At 38.7% G+C, this 24,040-nt stretch overlaps 1 protein-coding gene across 3 annotated transcripts in view; it reads left to right on the top strand.

Annotated features, from left to right (window-relative positions):
• The window catches only part of LOC116977805, a 143,443-nt gene that overhangs the window by 35,742 nt on the left and 83,661 nt on the right, over nt 1–24,040 (top strand). For 2 of the 3 annotated variants that reach the window (XM_033028574.1, XM_033028575.1), the window contains exons 6-7: nt 9,523–9,588; nt 11,661–11,717. In XM_033028574.1, the coding sequence (XP_032884465.1) occupies nt 9,523–9,588; nt 11,661–11,717 (123 nt within the window). Of the gene's footprint in view, nt 1–9,522; nt 9,589–11,651; nt 11,718–24,040 lie in introns of all 3 variants that reach the window. The other variant, XM_033028573.1, reaches the window with a different exon arrangement.

The following is a 24,040-nucleotide window of genomic DNA, read 5'->3' on the forward strand; positions in this document are numbered from 1 at the left end:
CCAACAATCCTTTCAGCTTAGGCATAGGTTCACTTGCACCTCCTCCAACCTCATCTACTGTATCCGTTATTCAAGATGTGGACTCTTATACATCGGCGAGACCAAACACAGACTGGGCGATCGGTTCGCGGAACACCTTTGCTCAACCCGCGTGATCTCCCGGTTGCTGGACACTTTAAATCTCCTTCCCATTCCTACACAGACCTTTCTGTCCTCGGTCTCCTCTGTTGTCAGAGTGAGGCTAAATGCAAATTGGACGAACTGCACCTCATATTTCACTTGGGCAGCTTACAGCCCAGTGGTATGAATATTGACTTCTCACTTTAGGTTGCCCCGGCATTTCCTCTCTCTCTATCCCTCCCCCACCCGTCGCACTAGTTTCTCATTTTAACCCTACAAACAGCTTACAGTGGTCTTTCCTTTATCATCATTACTTTTTTGCATATCTTTCATTCATTAGTCTTTATCTCTCCACATCACCATCTAAATCTCATTTCCCTTATCCCTAACCAGTCTGAAGAAGGGTCTCGACCTAAAACGTCACCCATTCCTTCTCTCCAGCGATGCTGCCTGCCCCGCTGAGTTAATCCAGCTTTTTGTGTCTATCTTCAGGACATGCATATTCCTGTTGGGAGTGATGGGCAAGGCAGGTGGTCATAAGGAAGTTTGGATGACAAGAGAAATTGAGGATCTGGTCAAGATTAAGAAGGAGGCATGGGGGCAAGTATAGGCAGCTGGGATCGTGTATCCCTGGAGGTGTTTCAGGAACTAAGGAGTACGCTAAAAAAAGACAATCAAGAGGGCAAAAATGTGACAGGATGGCTGTGGCAGATAATATTAAGGATAATCCCCAGAGATTTTATAAGCACATAAAGTGGAAAAGGGGTAATCAGAAAAAGAATAGGGCTCCTCGGCAATCAAAGCGCTCGACTCTGTGTGGAACCACTGGAGGTGGGCAAGATCTTCAAAGAAGTGTTTCTCCTCTGTTTTTATCATGGAGAAAGACATGAGGACGGAGGACCGCTTGGGACAGTCAACAAAGTATCTTGAGCGCAGTCAGTATTAAGGTTACGGAGGTGTTCAAGGTCGTAACATGTACGAAGGTAGGCAAATTTCCTGGGTCTAATCAGATATATCCAAGGACACTGTGGGAAGCTAGAGAGGAAATTGCAGGTGCCCTGGCTGTGATTTGTGAATCATTATTCAATAAGGTGAGGTGCCGGAAGACTGGAGGGTAGCAAATGTTGTGCTTCTATTTAGGATTTAGCTGCAAGGGGAACAATTGGCCAGAGTCCAGCATCTGAGTTCGGTAAACTACCAGAGATTATTATGATGGATAAGATATACATGCATTTAGATAGATGAGGGCTGATTAGAGATAGTCAGCACAATTTTGAATGTGGAGAGATCGTGTCTCATGAATCTTTTTGAGTTTTGTGAAGTTGTGACCAAAAAGGTTGATGAGAGCAGAGCTGTAGATGTAAATATGGATGTGAACAAAGCATTTGGCAAGGTTCCATATGGGAGGCTGCTCTGGAAGGTTAGATCGCATGGGATCCAAGGAGAACTAGCCAACTGGATGGACAATTGGCATCATAAAATGAGGCAGAAGGTGATGATGGAAGGTGTATTTTGGACTGAAGGCCTGTGACTAGTGGTTCTGAAGCCCTGTGACTTTTGGACTGAAGCCCTGTGACTAGTCTCAGGGTTCGGGGTTGGATCCATTACTGTTCGTGGTTTATATCACTAATGTGATTGAGAGTGTACAGCGCATGATTAGTGAGTTTGCAGACAAATCCAAAGTATTGTAGATAGTGAGATTGGTTGTCAAAAATTGCAGCGTGATCCTGATTCGTTGGACAGGTGGGCTGAGGAATGTTTAATACAGAGAAGTGCATGAGCGGCCTGGTGGCACAGTGGTAAAGTCACTGCCTTACAGCGCCAGAGACCCAGGTTCGATCCTGGCTATGGGTGCTTGTCTGTACAGAGTTTGTACATTCTCCCCGTAATTTTCTCCGAGAACTTCAGTTTCCTCCCATACTCCAAAGACGTATTTTTAGGTTAATTGGCTTGGTATTAATATAAAAATTGTCTTTGGTGTAGGACAGTGTTAATGTGCAGGGATCGCTGGTTGGTGTGGACATGGCGGGCCAAAGGGCTTATTTCCGCATTGTATCTCTAAACTAAACTAAAATAAGTAGACACTTGTTTATTAAGTATACCAATGGTGTTTATTTTATTCCTCAACAGAAATAGAGCGCTCTGACAATTATCAAGTGAACAATGTACCAGAAGTAGAAAAACTTAGATATCATGATCCACCTACAGGTACACATTTATCTAGCTACATTTCACCCTCTTCAAGAAGTATACATCATTGTATCATTTGCCAATTGGCAATGCACGCCGACCTAACATTTGATGATTTATAAAATTACATGAAACTTGAAATGTATCCAAATATATAGGAAGGAACAGCAGATGCTGGTTTAAACCGAAGATACACTGAAGACACAAAAAGCTGGAGTAATTCAGCGGGGCAGGCAGCATCTCTGGCGAGAAGGAATGGGTGACGTTTCGGGTCGAGACCCTTCCTCAGTAGCCATGTAGGGTCTGAAAAATGGTCTTGACCCAAAACTTCACCTATTCCTTCTCTCCAGAGATGCTGTCTGTCCCGCTGAGTTACTCCAGCATTTTGTATCCATCTTCTGAAATGTAGCCATAACCGTCTAGTTTTTAAAATTTTAGCAATTTTAAGGTTTCGGCTGAGAAAACCATCAGTGCCATTTTTTATCATGCCTGTTCCAAAACAGCACTAGTTGGCTCCTTCATATATTACAACCTAGTTTCATAAAAAGTAGGCGTCCATGGTTAAATTTTCCACTTAAGCAGTACACTTCCTCACACCCTGAATCAAGGAATTAGCTCTTATACCATAATACAATTGACACTCTATTGCAGAGTGATGGCAATAATGGGAGCGGTTGTAGAATCCTCCCAAGGATGGCAAGGAAGGGGGTGACAGTATACTATCAGTGGGGCAGTAAATACTGCAAAGTTTTCTGAAAATAAATGCTAAATCCAGGAAATTTACTTGTGAAAAGACCAAATGTGCAATCCTATCAAGCAAACACAAGCGCCTGCTCTCAGTTAGGATTGCTTTAATTTTAGACATTATGCCCGAGATACTCATAGAGAAATGCTACACGGCATTAAACAAGTCAAGAATGTTTTCATATATGATATGTGCACTTTTGCATATCCATATTAATGCACATTTATCTATCATGCAAAGCTCCTAAAAGGCATTACCTTGCACCACTTCCCAGACAATTCTTCCACAAGTCTTCCACCAGGGGCCACAGTCTTAGAATAAAGGGGAGGTCATTTAAGACTGAGGTGAAAAAAAACTTTTTCACCCAGTGAGTTGGGAATTTATGGAATTCCCTGCCACAGAGGGCAGTGGAGGCCAAATCACTGGATGGATTTAAGAGAGAGTTAGATAGAGCTCTAGGGGCTAGTGGAGTCAAGGGATATGGGGAGAAGGCAGGCATGGGCTATTGAGAGGGGACGATCAGCCATGATCACAATGAATGGCGGTGCTGGCTCCTCCTGCACCTATTTTCTATGTTTCTCTAGTTTTCTTGTATTTAGTTTCAAAATTTCAAGGTCAGTTTATTGTCACATGTACCAGTTAAGGTACAATGAAATTTGAGTTACCATACAGCCATACGAAGTGAAAAACAACATGACACACAACCACATAAAAGTTAACATAAACATCCGCCACAATGGATTCCGCATTCCTCACTGTGATGGAAGGCAATAAAGTTCAATCTTCTTCCTCTTGTTCTCCTGCGGTCGGGGCGATCAAAGCCCCCGCAGCTGACGGTTGAAACCCCCGTCAAGGTGGTTGAAACTCTCTCCACGGCATGGAGCTCCCGAATCGGCCTCATCTTACCAGAGGCCACGGCTTTCACGATGTTCAAGTCCACAGGCCCCGCGGTTGGAGCTTCGATCCCCGGGAAAGGGATCACAAGCTCCGTGATGTTAAAGTCCTGCAGCCTCCCGCGGCTTGGAGCGCTTGGTTGGTCGCCAGGAAAGGCCATCAACTCCACGATGCCAGGCCGCAGTGGGGACGGAGATACGATACGGAAAATAATCGCATCTCCGTCGAGGTAAGAGACTTGAAAAAAGGTTTCCCCACAACCCCCCCCCCCCCACATAAAACAAACCAAGGAACACTAAAACATACTTTTGACACATATTAAAAATAACAAAAAAGAAGAAAGGACACGCAGGCTGTTGGCGAGGCAGCCACTGTTTAGTTTAGAGATACAATGCGGAAACAGGCTCTTCGGCCCACAGCGTCCACGCCGACCAATGATCCCTGCACATCAACACTACCCTACACACACTGGGGATAATTTACACTTTAACCAAGCCAATCAACTTACATCTTTGGAGTGTGGGAGGAAACCAAAGATCTCAGGAAAAAACCCACGTGGTCACAGGGAGAACACACAAACTCAATACAGACAAGCACCCGTCGTCTGGATTCGACCTGGGTCTCTGGCGCTGCAAGAGCTATGAGGGAGCAACTCTACCGCTCTGCCACCATGCTACCCAAAAAAAAAAAAAAGCAATAAAAGCAAGATATGAAAAAACATATGAAGTTATAATAAGATGGTAAACATTTTTCAATGCATGTTGAAATGTGATTCTGTTCCTCACATCTATTAATTTATTCCAATTAATTCCTAATTTGATACACATGGAAGAACTTATCTTTATCCAAGATTTCTTCTGGCAGTTCTGGCCTCATAATTCTGATGGGGAACCTCCTAAAAGCTCCTGGGGATTTGCAGACTGAGTTCCCAGTTTGGGGCAGTCTATACCGATGAAGAGTTGAGCAACAATCAGCCTGTAACTGACAGAGGGTTGTATACAGCTCATTAAATAAACATTCACTTTGGGCCTCGGTGTTATTGGAGTTGTTTCTGTCTTGATGAGCAGCACCAGTCAGAATTCAAACCAATATGAACAAAAATCCACATGAAACAAATTTAGGACATTGCATAACTGTTATGTGGGTAAGCATGACAATAAAAAAAGAATGTACACAAAATTCTAACACAATAAATTCCATGCTTTTTAATAACTTGTTTTGACTAAACAAATATGCAAAAATATTAAAATTTGATGAATGGAATGTGCACAGATGAATTTCCAGGTCTCTATGTTTAATGGAATGAGTGAGTTGTCTTATGAAGAAAGGTTAGACAGGCCAGCATTTTATCTTCTGAAGTTTAAATGTGTGAGATACAAATACCATGAGAGAATATAAAACTATGGATCACAGTTTTGAAAATTATGGGGGTCACCGATTTAGGGTGAAGATTAGACTATTTTTCGCTCAAAGTTGGAAAAATTGAAATAATAATTTGAAGCAAAATTTGAGTGATTTTAAGGCAGTTATATGGATTACTACACTAAGTGTTGGGTTCCATGTTCACACGGAAGGGCTGGTCCCCCAAGGCAATATTCCACCTCTCCACCAATTCCAATATTGGTGGCCGGGGGGGGGGGGCTTTCTGCAGTGCTAGTATGGGTGTTGTGGGCTGAATGGACTGGTTTCCAGAGGGCTAGTATGAACATTGTGGGCCAAATGGATTCTTGGCCTGGCGGCTCAGTCATTCAAGCCTGGTGTTCTGGCAGCTCATTCACTCACGGTTGGTGGGCTGGCAGTTGACTCACGGCTATTCCATGAAATTCCATTTCAAGCAGGGTGCCAGGCCACCAAGTTCAAATGTAGTTTCCGATCATTTCAAAAAGGATGCAAGGCCACCAAATTCAAGTGCAGTTTCATACCATATCAAGCAGGGTGCAAGGCCACCAAATTCCAATGCAATTTCATGCCATTTCAAGCAGGGTGCAAAGCCACCAAATTCAAGTGCAGTTTCATACTATTTCAAGCAGGGTGCAAGGCCACCAAATTCAAGTGCAGTTTCATACCATTTCAAGCAGGGTGCAAGGCCAGCAAATTCAAGTGCAGTTTCATACCATTTCGAGCAGGGTGCAAGACGACCAAATTCAAATGCAGTTTCATACCATTTCATGCAGGGTTCAAGTGCAGTTTCATACCATTTCAAGCAGGGTGCTAGGCCACTGAATTCAAATGCAATTTCATACAATTTCATGCAGGGTTCAAGGACAGTTTCATACTATTTCAAGCAGGGTGCAAGGCCACCAAATTCAAGTGCAGTTTCATACCATTTCAAGCAGGGTGCAAGGCCTCTAAATTCAAATGCAGTTTCATACCATTTCATGCAGAGTTCAAGTGCAGTTTTAAACCATTTCAAGCAGGGTGCAAGGCCACCACATTCACGTGCAGTTTCATACCATTTCAAGCAGGGTGCAAGGCTACCTAATTCAAATGCAGTTTCATACCACTTCTAGCAGGGTGCAAGGCCACCAAATTCGAGTGCAGTTTCATACCACTTCAAGCTGGGTGCAAGGCCACCAAATTCAAGTGAACTTTCATACCATTTCAAGCAGGGTGCAAAGCCACCAAATTCAAGTGCAGTTTTATACCATTTCAAGCAGGGTGCAAGGCCACCAAATTCATGTGCAGTTTCATACCATTTCAAGCAGGGTGCAATGCTACCAAATTCAAGTGCAGTTTCATACCGCAATGATTTGGAAGAGGGAATTAGGAGCAACAGTAGCAAGTTTGCAGATGACACAAAGCTGGGTGGCAGTGTGAACTGTGAAGAGGATGTTAGGAGGTTGCAGGGTGACCTGGACAGGTTGAGTGAGTGGGCAGATGCAGTATAATATAGATAAATGTGACGTTATCCACTTTGGTGGCAAAAACAAGGGCCAGATTATTATCTCAATGGTTAGGTAAGGGGGAGGTACAACGAGACCTGGGTGTCCTTGTACACCGGTCACTGAAAGTTGGCATGCAGGTACAGCAGGCAGTGAAGAAAGCTAAAGGAATGTTGGCCTTCATAACAAGAGGATTTCAGTATAGGAGTAGAGAGGTTCTTCTGCAGCTCTTGTAAGACCGCATCTGGAGTATTGCGTATAGTTTTGGTCTCCTAATTTGAGGAAGGACATCCTTGTGATTGAGGCAGTGCAGCGTAGGTTCACGAGATTGATCCCTGGGATGGCGGGACTGTCATATGAGGAAAGATTGAAAAGACTAGGCTTGTATTCACTGGAGTTTAGAAGGATGAGGGGGATCTTATAGAAACATATAAAATTATAAAATGACTGGACAAGCTAGATGTGGGAAAAATGTTCCCAATGTCGTGTGAGTCCAAAACCAGGGGCCACAGTCTTAGAATAAAGGGGAGGCCATTTAAGACGGAGGAAAGGAAAAAACTTTTTCACCCAAAGAGTTGTGAATTTGTGGAATTCCCTGTCACAGAGGGCAGTGGAGGCCAAATCACTGGATGGATTTTTAGAGAGAGTTAGATAGAGCTCTAGGGGCTATTGGAATCAAGGGATGTGGGGAGAAGGCAGGCACGGGTTATTGATTGGGGACGACCAGCCATGATCACAATGAATGGCGGTGCTGCCTAGAAGGGCCAAATAGCCTCCTCCTGCACCTATCTTCTATGTTTCTATGTTTCCACCAAATTCAAATGCAGTTTCATACCATTTCATGCAGTTCAAGTGTAGTTTCATACCTTTTCAAGCAGGGTGCAAGGCCACCAAATTCAAGTGCAGTTTCATACCGTTTCAAGCAGGGTGCAAGGCCACCAAATTCAAGTGCAGTTTCATACCATTTCAAGCATGGTGCAAGGCCAACAAATTCAAGTGCAGTTTAATACCATTTCAAGCAGGGTGCTTGGCCACCGAATTCAAATGCAATTTCATACCATTTCATGCAGGGTTCAAGTGCAGTTTCATACCATTTCAAGCAGGGGCAAGGCCACCAAATTCAAGTGCCGTTGCATACCATTTAAAGCAGGGTGCAAGGCCATCAAATTCAACTGCAGTTTCATACCATTTCAAGCAGGGGCAAGGCCACTTAATTCAAATGCAGTTACATACCATTTCAAGCAGGGTGTAAGGCCACCAAATTCAATTGCAATTTCATATAATTTCAAGCAGGGTGCAAGGCCACCAAATCCAAATGCAGTTTCATACCATTTCATGAGGGTTCTAGTGCAGTTTCGTACCATTTCAAGCAGGGTGTAAGGCCACCAAATTCAAATGCAGTTTCATACCATTTCAAGCAGGGTGCAAGGCCACCAAATTCAAGTGCAATTTCATACCATTTCAAGTAGGGTGCAAGACCACCAAATTCTAATGCAGTTTCATACCATTTCAAGCAGGATGAAACCACCATAAAATCACATAAAACACCACAAAACACCATAAAAACCACACACAGTTCAGTTGGTTCAGAGCTCAGACAGAGAGCCTTGACCTCTCTCTCCCCCCATCTTGCAGAGACTGAGCCACGCCCACACTTCCGGGTTTTATTGTCCCTACCCCCTCCCACTCCTTCTTTCTAAAGGAAATGAATGCTTATAAATCACATTTTCACAGTGTATATGCAGTTGCATTTAAATGGTGTTCTGTTCGTTATTGCCGTCATTAGAAATGTTTTACTGGGAACAACTGATTTTGAGCTGATAGTTTTGCACGCAATTGATTACGTGTGTTACATTTATATGACAACATCACTTATCTGTCTACTAATTTATATGCAGATCTATTTATTGTGCATCCAATTATTTTTTTTAAAAAGCATTAAAAGAAAATTACTTAACAGTAAACTACATACAAAATTAATATTGCCCTGGATAAAAGGTCAAAGTTACAGACTAAATTTATTGAAACAATATGCTATCAACCTAGCACCATAAAAACGCAGAAACGAGGAACTGCAAATGCTGGCTTACTAAACAAGACGGTAAGTGCAGGAGTAACTCAGCGGGTCAGGTAACATCCCTGAAGAACATGGATAGGTGACGGTTTGAGTTGTGACCTTTCTTTAGACCCAGAAGAGGGATCCCGACCCGAAACGTCACCTATCCATGTTCTCCAGGGACACAGCCTGACCCACTAACTTATTCTAGCACTTTGTGTCACCATAAAAGTGCCTTTGTGTAAGAGAATGTTATACATGGGTGCAGGCACGATATTTCTTTGAACCCCTAAACGTTGTCGTTGGGATATTAAAATATTCCTATAAAGTTAATTCCTACTTTATTTACGACATTAATCCATGAAATTCCTCACTGCAAATGCAGGCAATAGGTATATCGGCTGTAAAAAAAAAAGAAGCATAATTCATTGTTATACCAAATATCTACAATGCTCCATCTTCATTTGCACAATCATTGATAAGTAACAATATATTTTATGAAAAGTAGACAAATGAGTAAAACAAAATGTACAGCATTGATTGATTTAATATAAGCCAGCAGTGTTTTTTGAAATTTGCAAATTAGCAATGCATGCCATATGATGACATAGCTTATAATCAAGACTCTGTTTTAGAAATTGCAGAAAATGAAAGCAGAGGAAAACATTCATCACACAGTATAATCCAAGTTCCTAGTCCAGGTACCCGTCTACCTTTCAATATACATACTCTCAAATTCATGAAATACATCTATTATTATATGCTTTGCTCATTGGCACTGATCGGTAAAGTTAATATAGTATTACATCTATATTCCTTTGACTTGTATTGTTGCCAATGAGAAAATATTCCATTCAAATGTACTGTTTTACCATTAGAAGATTGTTGAAATATCATTCTTACAATTATGTTCAGAATGCAGTAGTTCAACTCAGACGTATGTCTATTTCTCCAACCTACCTAGCAGGACGTTATGACATAACACTTTCTAATAAATATTTTATTTAGGTGGGTTCCCACCAAGATCCTCATTAGATCAAATTTACAGATGATAGGGAAATAAGGCGGGGTGGGAGATTGCAACCTTCACGTGGTCCGCCCTGTTTCAACGAATGCAATCAACTTGGCATGCACAATAAGGTCAAATAGAACAAGTTGTTCTGCAACTTTAGGCTGTGCACGCCATACGCAAGAAGAAGAAGAAGGAAACAAGGCTACAACACTGCACAGAGCCTTGAAGTTTAAGTGACGAGCAGGTATAAAATGTGTAAATGTTATGAACAATGACTTGAAAAATTGAAAACCATTCCTCTAAATGAACATTTCATTGAGCTTTAAGAAGAAATTGGACCCTGAGATCTGAAAAACAGGTGATTTTTATTTATGTTTTGCATATACTCACATGTTCAGTTTCTATGCATTTGTATATGTTGCCATGCAAAGAGCAGTAAAGTTCATGACTATTTTATGTAAGAATTTTTGGAATGCATGATATCCTCTTCCCTCACCCACCCTGAACTCATCATTCCTGTCATCTGAAATGTATAGGTTTTTTTAATTGTACATGAATCTGATATAAATGACCATAATTTGCATTTTCTTCCCAGAAATTTGAGTTTAAATGATCGGCTCAATCAGCATTTATGTGTACTTAATTAAAACTGACAATGATCATCATAATTATTATAAATTACTTGCTTTAAGAAAAGCTGAGTGCACGCATGATGTAATAATTTATCCAGCAAAAGCTATTGTTAAATATCAGACTAAATCAACTGCTGTAGATCATTTTCATTGCACATCAGAAGCTAAAGTCAATGTCTGGAGTACGAATCCTGTCTAATACATTTTAACCAGTTCCATATCATGAGATAGAGAATAATTCTGTGTGCTCTGCTAATTGACACAGAATAGCAATTTAATATTTGCTCAATTATAAAATGGTATAGCTCTAATGTGCAAGTTTATACATGTACAGTACTAATATGCAAACCACAGTGAGGACAGGTTGTAAGACATTTTGGTTAATTTGTCCACGTTACTTATTTTTTTTTTTTTTCACTTGCGTCATTATAATGCAGCTATAATTATTATATAGCTTATAGCACAATTGAATAAGGCAGTGATGGGAGCATTTTCTCTATAATGTCTGATTATGGAGTATAGTGACAGAATTTCATATAGTTCAAGGAATCTTTCCTTTGGTCACCATGATTAAAGACAGGGGTTCAGGAGAAAATCGAAAGGCACTCACGAGCTCTCCACGAGACATCCAATGCTGTCGAAAGATAAATCTTCCACGCAGTCTCTTAATGAATAGTTTCTTTATTGTAGTAAAAACAGTAAGATGTTCATCCAAACATCTTCCTGTATAAGTACATTTCGATCTTACTCGTGGTCAAACTCGTGCATGGTCGAAAGCTGTGACCTCTACCGCATGCTTCTTCAAACTAAACTAACTACCAGGGCATCTGCGCGAGAATCCTAGCCGCAAACACACCTCTGACTACGTGTAGATGCCACCCACATAATTACAGGCAGATAAAATTTAAAGGTAACTGGTTATAGTTACAACATGCTGAGTTAAGCTAAATGGCTACTACATACCGGCCTCTAATTGTTCTGAGTATATAACAAGGCAATTACTAATAGACATAAAAAAAGGAGCTATGACAGCTAAACATATATCAAAACAATTTGAAATTTGCAAATTAGCAATGCATGCCGTATGATGACATACCTTATAATCAAGACTCTGTTTTAGAAATTGCAGAAAATGAAAGCAGAAGAAAACGTTCATCACAGAGTATAAATCAAGTTCCTAGTCCAGGTACCCGTCTACTTTTCAATATACATACTCTCAAATTCATGAAATACATCTATTTCATTGGCACTGATCGGTAAAGTTAATATAGTATTACATCTTTATTCCTTTGAGTTGTATTGTTGCCAATAAAGAAAATATTCCATTCAAATGTACTGTTTTACCATTAGAAGATTGTTGAGATATCATTCTTACAATTATGTTAAGAATGCAGTAGTTCAGCTCAGATTTACAGATGATAGGAAACAAGGCTACAACACCTCACAGAGCCTTGAAGTTTAAGTGACGAGCAGGTATAAAATGTGTAAATGTTATGAACAATGACTTGAAAAATTGAAAACCATTCCTCTAAATGAACATTTCATTGAGCTTTAAGAAGAAATTGGACCCTGGGATCTTAAAAACAGGTGATTTTAATTTTATGTTTTGCATTTACTCACATGTTCAGTTTCTATGCATTTGTATATGTTGCCATGCAAAGAGCAGTAAAGTTCATGACTATTTTATGTAAGAACTTTTGGAATGCATGATATCCTCTTCGCTCCCTCACCCACCCAGAACTCATAATTCCTGTCATCTGAAATGTATAGGTGTTTTTAAATGTACATGAATCTAACATATATCAGAAGACAAAAAATAGCATGCATTATATATCAGCATTCAGACTTCTTTAGTGATTCTTCCATCTTCACCTTCGCCTTCTAGAAGCAAGCATATCTTGGTTATTGGTCTTATTAAAATATTGTTCCTAGTCTGGTCGTACTGTATGCACCAAACCCTTAACATCAGGCATGATACCCAGTATATAGTCCAATATATATTATTTTATTAGAAGTACAGTCATATGGCACCAAAGTGCCTAATATATATTTTCATAATACATTTTATGTACAACTTCTTTTTTTTTTTTTGTTACATTGAAAAAAGATTAGAATAAGAAAAAGAAGTTAGATAGTAAAGGATAGAAAGATGTGAAATATATAGTGTGTGAAAAAAGAAAACGAGTAAATGAAGAAAGTTGAGAGAGAAAATAGAGAAAATAAAATAAAATAAAAAAGAAAAGGAGATCATTATTTATAATCTTGACCAACCCTCGTCCAGTCCTGAAACAGTTATTTTTTTACAATTGTGTTGCACCATATGATTCCAAAAAAACGACGAATGGAGACCAACTCGTTATGAATTGGTCTGATTTATCCATTAGGAGGAATCGCATTTCCTCAAGATGAGCGGTGTCCAACATACTTGCAATCCACATTTTAAGCGTTGGTATTGATGTACCCTTCCAAAATTTAAGAATTAATTTTTTTGCTATTATTAAACCATAGTTAAGGAATAGATTTTGAGATGTGTTCAATTTATTCCCATCTTCCATTACGCCAAATATAATCATTTCAGTACTAGGTTCCATTCTTGTCTTGAACAATTTTGTAAATATTTCAAAAATATCATTCCAAAATCTATAAAGTTTTATGCAGGAAACTAATGAGTGTGTTATAGTTGCCTTTTGGGCTAGACATTTATCACAAGTTGCGGATATATTTGGATAAAATTTGTTCAATCTTGTTTTTGAATAATATAATCTATGTACAATTTTAAATTGAATTAGATTATGTCTTACATTAATTGAACATTTGTGAATATATATCAGGTATTTTTCCCATTTAACCTTCGTAATTTTTATCATTAGTTCCCGTTCCCACTCTTCTCTAAGTACCTCTGTCGATGGTAGGTCTATATTTAGAATACTATTATATAAATATGATATTAATTTTTGTGAGTCAGCTTCAATATTCATTGCTTCTTCCAATAAGTCAGGAGTTACTTTTTGATATCCTTGTATATATTTTTTCACAAACTCGCAAATCTGAAGATATTTAAAATATTGGTTGTTTTTCAATTTAAATTTTAATTGTAGTTGTTGGAATGATAGTAGGTTTCCCATTTCGTACATATCCCCGATCCTTCTAATTCCGAGACTTTCCCATTGGTTATATGTCTTATCAATAAGAGATGGTTTAAATAAAGGGTTATTCGCTATTGGCATTAACAGTGATAGATTTCTTAATTTTAAAGATAACTTTATTTGTTTCCAAATTCTTATTGTACCATATATAATTAGGTTCTTCTTATATATTGTGTTATTCAGTTTTTTTGGGGAGAAGAGGATCGTTCCTATATTACAAGGATGGCAATCCTCCTTCTCCATTTTTATCCATTCTGTCTGTTGGGTAGAACTATCCAACCAATAAATCATATTCTTAATATGCACTGCCCAGTAATAATACATAAATTTCGGAAGTGAAAGTCCCCCGACCTCTTTTGGTTTACATAAGTGTTTTTTTGTGATTCTATGTGATCTATAGTCCCAAATATAATTAGTAATATTTGAGTAATTTAAAAAAAAATTATTTTGGTATATATACTGGTATAGATTGAAATAGGTGTAGTAATTGTGGTAGGAAGATCATTTTTATTGCATTTATTCTACCTAATAATGATAAGGGAAGTGTTTTCCAAAATTTAATCAACGTATTAAGTTTATTTAATAAAGGTATGAAATTAGCGTTGAATAATGCTTTATATTTTCTAGTAATCTGAATACCCAAGTATTTAAAATTTTCTGTTGCGATTTTAAAGGGGAACTTCAGTAAATGTGTAGGTTCTTGAGGTTTTAATGTCATGATTTCACTTTTATTCCAGTTTATTCTATATCCAGAAAAAGACCCAAATTCCTCTATTAAGTTTAATAAATTTGGTATGCTCGTTTGTGACTTTGTAATATATAAAAGTATATCGTCTGCATATAATGAGATTTTATTCTTTGAGTCCCTGGTATTATAGCCCTGAATATTCGGATGAATTCTTATATTTTCAGCCAGGGGTTCTATCATAAGGGCAAATAGCAGGGGTGATAGTGCACATCCCTGCCTATTACCCCTTGATAGTTGAAATTTTTGAGATAACATGTTATTAGTTAAAATTCTTGCCATTGGTTTATCATATAATAATTTTACCCATGTTATAAAATTCTCTCCCATATTAAATTTTTGTAGTACTTTATATAAGTATTGCCACTCTACCTGATCAAATGCTTTCTCTGCATCCAAAGAAATAATTGATATATCTTCTTCCTCTACTTTATGCGAGTACATTATATTAAACAGGCGTCTCAGATTATTAAATGAGTATCTTTTAGGTATAAACCCCGTTTGATCAGGGTTTATCAATTTACTAATATATTTGCTTAATCTTCTTGCTAAAATCTTTGCTAAAATTTTCTGATCTGTATTTAAAAGTGATATAGCTCTGTACGAGCCCGGATCTTCTAAATCTTTATCTTTTTTTGGAATAAGCGTAATAGTTGATTCTGTTAGTGTTTCAGGTAGTTTGTTTTCTTTAAAAGCATGGGAGTATAAATTAAATAAATAAGGGGTAGTTATCTCCTGAAATTTTTTATAAAATTCATTATTAAAACCATCTGGTCCCGGTGTCTTACTATTTTTCAGCGATTTTATTGTTTCACCTATTTCTTTGATTGTAATTTGAGCTCCTAGTTCCTCTTGTTCCAAAAGGTCCAATATTGGAAGATTACAGTTATCTAGAATTTTTTTTATTTTACTATCTTCTATTTTAATTTTAGATGTATATAAGTTTTGGTAAAATTGGGGAAATCTATTATTAATATCTTTAGGTAGTATTAGTAATTCACCTTTCTCAGATTTAATTTTGGTTATAGTATTTTCCTTTTCTTGTTTTTTCAATTGGCGAGCTAAAAGCTTATGTGGTTTGTCACCAAACTCAAAATGTTCCTGTTTTGTAATTTGGAATAGTCTTATTACTCTTGCCGATAAAATTCGATTAAGTTTAAATTTCAGTAATATTATCTTATTGTGTTTATCTGTCGTGGAATCTTTGGCATTATCCAACTCTAACTGTCTGATTTCTTGTTCTAACAATAATTGTTCTGTCTTATTCTTTTTATTTTGAAAACTTTGATATGAAATTATAATTCCTCTCATAAATGCCTTAAAAGTTTCCCAAATTTTTGACAACATAAAACTTCTTCCTCAATGTACGATCAATTTACGGATATGTCGTAACAATAATGTTGATATGTGAAAGTCCTTCGAGAGAATAATAGGATGTTTAGTCTTTTCAGGCATTGCCAGTCTATTTAGTCTATTTAGACGACCACCCACTCTCAGAAGTCCTTCCTCCAATACTGGATCAAGCTTGTACAATTGACTGTCTCTTTTGACACCATGTCCTCCAGCTTCTAACGTCGATATTTCTTCTTTGTATTTCTGTCTTTGACAGAAAGAGATAATCGCGTTTTTCCGCTTTGAGGAGATCATCAAGATGTAAACCCTGTACGTCGTATAATGCCTTAAACTTGCATCTTTTCTGCCTTTTCCTTCAGTATTTCAGGATCTTCGTCAAATATCTTCAGCATTCTCTTTCCTTTTTTCGAGCAAACAGCAATAAACTTGCTCTTAGTTTGATAAACCAAGCCACCACAGTCACTAGCTTATTCCATGATGAAAAGTGGGTCATTAAATCATTTGTTGTGTTTGATGAATCTTTAGGAATAACGTTCACTGTGATGTTTTGTTTAATTACTGGATCATTAGCAGATATTTCAAATCCCAGCTCAAGCTTTGGCCAGTCTCTGTCTGGCCTACAGAGAAACTCTGGTCCATTGATCTATCTTTTGTTTCTTAAGAAGTGTTTTGCTGTTAGTCTTCTAGAAGGTTTATCTGCAGGATTTTCTTTTGTGTTAACATATTTCCATTGTGAAACATTAGTAGCTCCCAATATAAAAGATATTCTGTTTGCTACAAATGTCAAAAAACATTTGTTCTCATTGTTGAAGTATTTAAGCACCGTAGTACTATCAGTCCAGAAGATAGATTATTCCAGTCAAAGCTGTAGTACTTTTTGCAGCATTATGTTTTCTGTCAACTTTAACAGCTAAGACTGTGGTAGTAAGTTCCATTCTGGGAATTGTCATTTGCTTCAATGGTGCCACTCTGGCATTCCCCATTAAGAATGCAACATGTACTTCTTTGTTATCATTTTCCAGTCTTAGGTATGAACAGTTCGGTAGCCACTTTCACTGGTGTCAGAAAAGTGATGCAGCTGTGAGTATCTGATTCAACCTAAGTTTGTAGGCTTCATGCACCGATCCACCTTAAACTCCGAGATCTTGTTAAGATCTGACAACCATTCTGTCCATTGGTGAGAGGAAGTTTGCGTTATACTCTCATCCCATCCAAGTTTTTCCTTACAAAGATCCTGCAAAATCAACTTGGCTGGCAGTGTAAATGGTGCGAGAAATCCCAAAGGGTCGTAAACACAACCAATCACGGATAGGATACCCCGTCTAGTACATGGTCGCTCTTGAATCAAGATTCTGAACTTGAACACATCTGTTTCAACGCATCAGTGCAGTCCCAATGCTCTTTCCATTGGCAAATTGTCTTTGTCCAAATCCAACTCCCTGGTCTCCTTGGCTCGATCATTTGGTGGAATGCTTTCCAATACAACACGACTGTTGCTGAACCACTTGGAAAGCGTGAATCCTCCCTTATTGCAGAGGGTAGTCAGATGTTTCACCATTTGAATTGCTTCCTGCTCCATATACATTAATTTTAAGCAATTATCCACATAGAAATTATTCTTGACAGTGGTTATCATTTCTTCTGGAAAGTGAACTTTATTATCCTCTGTGGTCTTCTTTAATGCAAAGTTCGCACAACTTGGTGATGACACTGCTCCAAAGCGATGTGTCGGTATTCAACAAGATCGTGTTGTGCATCCCCATCAGGCCACCATAGGACTCGCAAGTAGTCAATGTGTTTTTCTGATACTTTGACTTGATGAAACATCGCTTTAATATCACCCATCCACACAATTGGTTCTTGTCTGAATTTAAAAGAGCTCCAATGAGTGAGTTAGTAAGGTCCGGACCTTGCAGAAGTTGACAGTTAAGTGATGATACTTTGAAGACTACAGCACAGTCAAAGACCACCCTCAAGGTCCCTTTCTTCGAGTGATACACCCCATGGTGCGGAATGTACCAAAGTTCTCCATCACTTCGATTTAGTTGGTTTGTTGGTACCATTTCGGCTTAATCATTTTCAATCATACCCTTTAGGAAAGACGTATATTCCTCATGAAATTTCGTATTCTTGCCAAACTTGCGTTTCAGATTCTGGGTGCGTTGCTCTGCCATACAATGATTATTTGGCAGACTAACGCTTTCTTGTTTGAAAGGTAAGTCCAGACAATAGTGTCTGTCTATCATCTTTACTGAGTAGTTCATGATATCCAAGAACTTTAACTCTTCCCTGGACATTTCTTCAGATTTCTTACTGGTACTTTCATTGAAGTCATGATTGTATTGGTTGATCAATAGCTTTTCTAGTTTACCAGTAGATATTTGATTAACAGCAGCAGCAGGGTAGTTCTTCTGGTTTCAATGTTCCTTCTCAAGGAGCCATAGATAACCCATCCTAGTAGGGTTTTCACAGCAAACGGTCCATCCCCTTGGCTCCTCACAGCCTGTATAGGTTCCAATGCCTTCAAAGCATTCATTCTGATAAGTAGGTCGATACCAGAATTTATTTTTGGTATGTTGACATCCTTCAAGTAAGGCTATTGTTTCAGGTCCACTTGTCTGGGTATATTTTGATGACAAACAGGCATGGTCTCATGTGTAAACACCTCAGATATTGGTATCAAATTGTCTTCATCCAGACTAGATATTTCCATACTTGTAATGTAATGACTATCGCAGGATTTCTCCTCATTCATGGTATGCAATAGCATCTTAACCTCTTCTCCTGTAATGTCCAGCCTTCTCATCAAGCTTTCTGTACAATAGGTAGCTGAACTTCCATGATCCAAACATGTATATGTTTGTAACCCTGTATGCCCCTTGCTATTCCTTACATGTACTGGTAAGATAGAGAAGATACAGGTTTCTACACTGGCCCCAATATGGGCAGTTATCTGAGGTGAGGTGACAGCATTAGAAGGCTTCTCCTTCAGTTCAATTTTCTCTGGCTGCATCTGCTCAGTGTGAAGTGCTTCAGGATGATCTTGCTTGCACTTATCACAAGTTATATGACTCATACGATCTTTAACCATGTGTCCTTCTTTCAAACATCCAAAACAGATTCCCTTATCTTTTAAGAAATCCATCTTTTCTTTATATTCCTTCTTCTTGAAGCTTCAACACCACCTAATGGTGTGACCAACCTCTTCACATAACAAACAAAATCCTTTTTGCTTGGTACATCTCCTTTCATTCCTCCTGTCATTTCCACTGGTGTTAGAGCGGTAGCAAAACTACTTCCCTTAGGTCCTGATCTTTCTTTTATTTTAGTAAAGGTAGAACCTTTGACAGCTGCAATTGGTTTAGGATCTTGAATACTCTCATGGCGTGGATTTAACATGAACCGTACTTTCCTTTCTAAGAAAGCCACCAGGTCAAGCAACATGGCTTCTCGATTCTCCATTTTCATTATCCGACCTGCCCTATCTCCCCACTTATCTCTAAGCCTATAGGGCAGTTTTAGAATGATGGCTCTAGTATTACTAACAACATTCATTTCATCCATGTGGTTGAGATTTCTCATCGAGCTACAACAACCTCTGAGAAATATCGCAAACTCACTTAATGCCTCCACATCTTCTGACTTGATATCTTTCCAAGCATAGGCCTTCTTCATGTATGCGTGAGCAATCCTCTGTTCGTTACCATAATGTTCTTTAAACAACCTTCTTGCCTCTCGATAGCCTTGGCCTCCAGGCCTATTTAGAAAACTTTCTACAAGCAACTCTGCATGTCTGCTTGTATAATGCACAAGAAATCGTAAGCGCTCTTTTTCTTCAGTAATTTTCATTTCTACTCCTTCATGAAACGCCATTATGAAAGCTTCATACCGCAAAGGATCACCATATCTAGGAATTTCTATTGGTGGTAGGGTGGAAGAAAGATTTTGTTGAGCTATGAGCTTGTTGATTTCTGTTTGATTCTTCACCAATTCATAGAATTCACCTTGAGATCCTTGGCTTGGCGCAAACAGACGATAAACAGGCCTCTGAAAAGCATACTAAATTGGTGGTTTGTTACGAGCCTCATCAGGAGGCCCATCAATTTGTTGCTTCGGTCTAACATCCTGTTGTTGGGGTAAAGCTTTTTGGCCCACCACTGTTTCAGTGGATGTTCAAAGCCATGAGACCTGGTGGTCCCCGGCTGTGGATTTAATCCAGCTGCTGTCACCAGTTCAGCAGCTCCTTCTTGGGCTGAGGAACTCTTCCTCTGAGATACCTTCGAGCCGTGTCTCGAACCTCGACTTTTCAGTATCTCTGCTGTACTCTTGGCAATTACCTATGATGACATACCTTATAATCAAGACTTGTACCAGCTGTTCTTTTTGTCTACTCAACTGCCTTTTTCGTTCCTCAGCATCTCTCTTAAGCTGCATTTCTTGTTCCTCAGCCTCTCATTTAAGCCGCATTTCTTGTTCCTCAATCTCATGCATTTACTCCATCACTTTAACTTTTAACGAAAGAGCAGCTATGTCAGCTTCAGCTTGCACTTGAACTGATACCCTTGTGGATGAACTGGCTACAGAACCAGATTTCTGTCTTGGTCTTCGTGTTGAGACATTTGATACACAATCTTGAGGTGCAATCTGTTCTGCCAATTCAACACCTTCTTGCATGGCACTTCCGGCATCAGGGACAATAAGCTCTTCGGCTTCAAGTAGCCAATCCTTCATAACCTCCACAAATTCATCAAAAAATTGCACCTTTTCTTCAAACCACTGGGTGTGTCTTTCAAACTCCTCCCTATGCAGTCACACTTTCGTCAATGCCTCTTGCTGTTTTCATATTTGAACACCCTTCTCCACAACTTGTCTCTCTCCTCTGGAATTTTTCCAGATAGGCTTCTTCTATCTTCTCGGTTACCTTAGTTTGTCTCTTCGGATATCTTGGCTTCTCTCTACCACCTTGTGGCTCCTCTGACTCACCTGCTCCATCTTGCTCCATGGATTAAACAGACTGCCAAATCTGCTAATTGGACAAACACTCTTCAGTCTGCTTCTGTCTTTATTGATAAACAATCTGCACCGTGTTCCATAAACACCTGAAAATAATTCTTGGCTTCCTTCCAAAACTTAGCAGAACTTGCTTCTAATACTTCTTTATCAGAGCCTGTAATTACAATTTAAAATATGACAAATTAGTCGAACTTTCATAGCATCTTGTTAAGAAGCTGTTCTAATTAAAGTGTACCAGCTTTCAAATTTACAGCAAATTACAATAGCTGTTATACTCATGCTTTCGATCAGTGAAGTTTTCAATATTCAGACAAGTCGGGTGGCTTTGTCGATTAAAACCCCTGTCCCACAGTACGAGTTCATTCCAAGAGTTCTCCCGAGTTTGCCCTGATTCGAACTCAGAGATTTACGGTAATGGCCACTCGTCGGTACTCAGGGCTCTTGTGGATATTTTTCATCATGTTGAAAAATCTTCACCAATCTTCCCGTGCTTACCTGTCATTAGCGAGTCTTCCCGAGTACCTGCCGTTAGCACTAAGAGACGTCCCCTAGCTCCGACGTACCCGCTACATTCATTTTCCGTGCTTACCACGAGTTTGATTATTTTAAAACTCGGGAGAGCTCTTGGAATGAACTCGCACCGTGGGATAGGGTTATTACCTACCGGCAGGTAAGCTCTAAAGTAAACCTGGCAGAGACGTAGCTTCTTCAGTTCCTCTTCTACGGAACCAGTCTTCAGTTCCACTTCTACAGAACCAGTTCTTCTGGCAGTAATCTCTGGCAGAGATCCAGCCCAATGTTCTGTCCCTCTTCTATGGGACCAATCATCTACCTTCTGGCTATAAGGTAGCTTTGAACTCTAGATATAATGACAGATTTTCATATCGTTCAAGGAATCTTTCCTTTTGTCACTATGATTGAAGACGGGTTCAGGAGAAAATCGAAACACACTCACGAGCTCTCCACGAGACATTCAATGCCATCTTCCAAACACAGTCTCTTAATTAATAGTTTCTTTATTGTAGTAGTAAAAACAGTAAAAAACAGATGTTCATCCAAACTTCTTCTTGTATAAGTACATTTTGATCATGGTCAAACTCGTGCATGGTCGAAAGCTGTGACCTCCCCCCTATGCTTCTTCAAACTAAACTCATTACCAGGGCGTCTGCGCAAGAATCCCAGCCGCAAACACACCTCAGACTGCGTAGAGATGTATATGATTAAAGGCAGATAAAATTTAAAGGTAACTGGTTATAGTTATAACAGGAAGGTACACAAAATTGCTGGGGAAACTCAGCGGGTACAGCAGCATCTATAGTTATAACATACTGAGTTAAGCTAAATGGCTACTACATACCGGCCCCTAATTGTTCTGAGTATATAACAAGGCAGTTAGTGATAGACATTAAAAAAGGAGCTATGACAGCTTAACATATATTTAAAAAAAATGAAATTTGCAAATTAGCAATGCATGCCATACGATGACATACCTTATAATCAAGACTCTGTTTTAGAAATTGCAGATAATGAAAGCAGAAGAAAATGTTCATCACACAGTATACATCAAGTTCCTAGTCCAGGTACCCGTCTACCTTTCAATATACATACTCTCAAATTCATGAAGTACATCTATTATTATATGCTTTGCTCATTGGCACTGATCGGTAAAGTTAATATAGCATTACATCTTTATTCCTTTGAGTTGTATTGTTGCCAATGAGAAAATATTCCATTCAAATGTACTGTTTTACCATTAGAAGATTGTTGAGATATCATTCTTACAATTATGTTAAGAATGCAGTAGTTCAACTCAGTCGTATGTCTATTTCTCCAACCTACCAAGCAGGACGTTATGACATAATACTTTCTAATAAATACTTTATTTAGTTGGGTTCCCTCCAAGATCCTCACTAGATCAAATTTACAGATAATAGGGAAACAAGGCTACAACACTGCACAGAGCCTTGAATGTTTAAGTGACTTGAGCAGGTATAAAATATGAAAATATTATGAACAATGACTTGAAAAATTGAAAACCATTCCTCTAAATGAACATTTCATTGAGCTTTAAGAAGAAATTGGACCCTGGGATCTAAAAAACAGGTGATTTTTATTTTATGTTTTGCATTTACTCACATGTTCAGTTTCTATGCATTTGTATATGTTGCCATGCAAAGAACTGTAAAGTTCATGACTATTTTATGTAAGAACTTTTGGAATGCATGATATCCTCTTCCCTCCCTCACCCACCCAGAACTCATCATTCCTGTCATCTGAAATGTATAGGGTTTTTTTAAATGTGCATGAATCTAACATATATCAGAAGACAAAAAATAGCATGCATTATATATCAGCATTCAGACTTCTTTAGTGATTCTTCCATCTTCACCTTCGCCTTCTAGAAGCAAGCATATCTTGGTTATTGGTCTTATTAAAACATTGTTCCTAGTCTGAAGTCGTACTGTATGCACCAAACCCTTAACATCAGGCATGATACCCAGTATATCGTCCAAAACTCAAAAGTTCAAAGTTTTGACAGCATAAAACTTCTTCCTCAATGTCCGATCAATTTACGGATATGTCGTAACAATAATGTTGATATGTGAAAGTCCTTCGAGAGAATAATAGGATGTTTAGTCTTTTCAGGCATTGCCAGTCTATTTAGACAACCACCCACTCTCAGAAGACCTTCCTGCAATACTCGATCAAGCTTGTACAATTGACTGTCTCTTTTGGCACCATGTCCTCCAGCTTCTATGTCGATATTTCTTCTTTGTATTTCTGTCGTTGACAGAAAGAGATAATCGCGTTTTCCGCTTTGAGGAGATCATCAAGATGCCTTAAACTTACATCTTTTCAGCCTTTTCCTTCAGTATTTCAGGATCTTCGTCAAATACCTTCAGCAATCTCTTTCCTTTTTCGAGCAAACAGCAATATACTTGCTCTTAGTTTAATAAATCAAGCCACCACAGTCACTAACTTATTCCTTGATGAAAAGTGGGTCATTAAATCATTTGTTGTGTTTGATGAATCTTTAGGAATAACGTTCACTGTGATGTTTTGTTTAATTACCGGATCATTAGCAGATATTTCAAATCCCAGCTCAAGCTTTGGCCAGTCTCTGTCTGGCCTAGAGAAAAAGTCTGGTCCATTGATCTATCTTTTGTTTCTTAAGAAGCGGTTTGCTGTTAGTCTTCTAGAAGGTTTATCTGCAGGATTTTCCTTTCTGTTAACATATTTCCATTGTGAAAC

The sequence above is a fragment of the Amblyraja radiata genome, chromosome 10 (assembly GCF_010909765.2).
Source record: "Amblyraja radiata isolate CabotCenter1 chromosome 10, sAmbRad1.1.pri, whole genome shotgun sequence".
NCBI lineage: Eukaryota > Metazoa > Chordata > Chondrichthyes > Rajiformes > Rajidae > Amblyraja > Amblyraja radiata.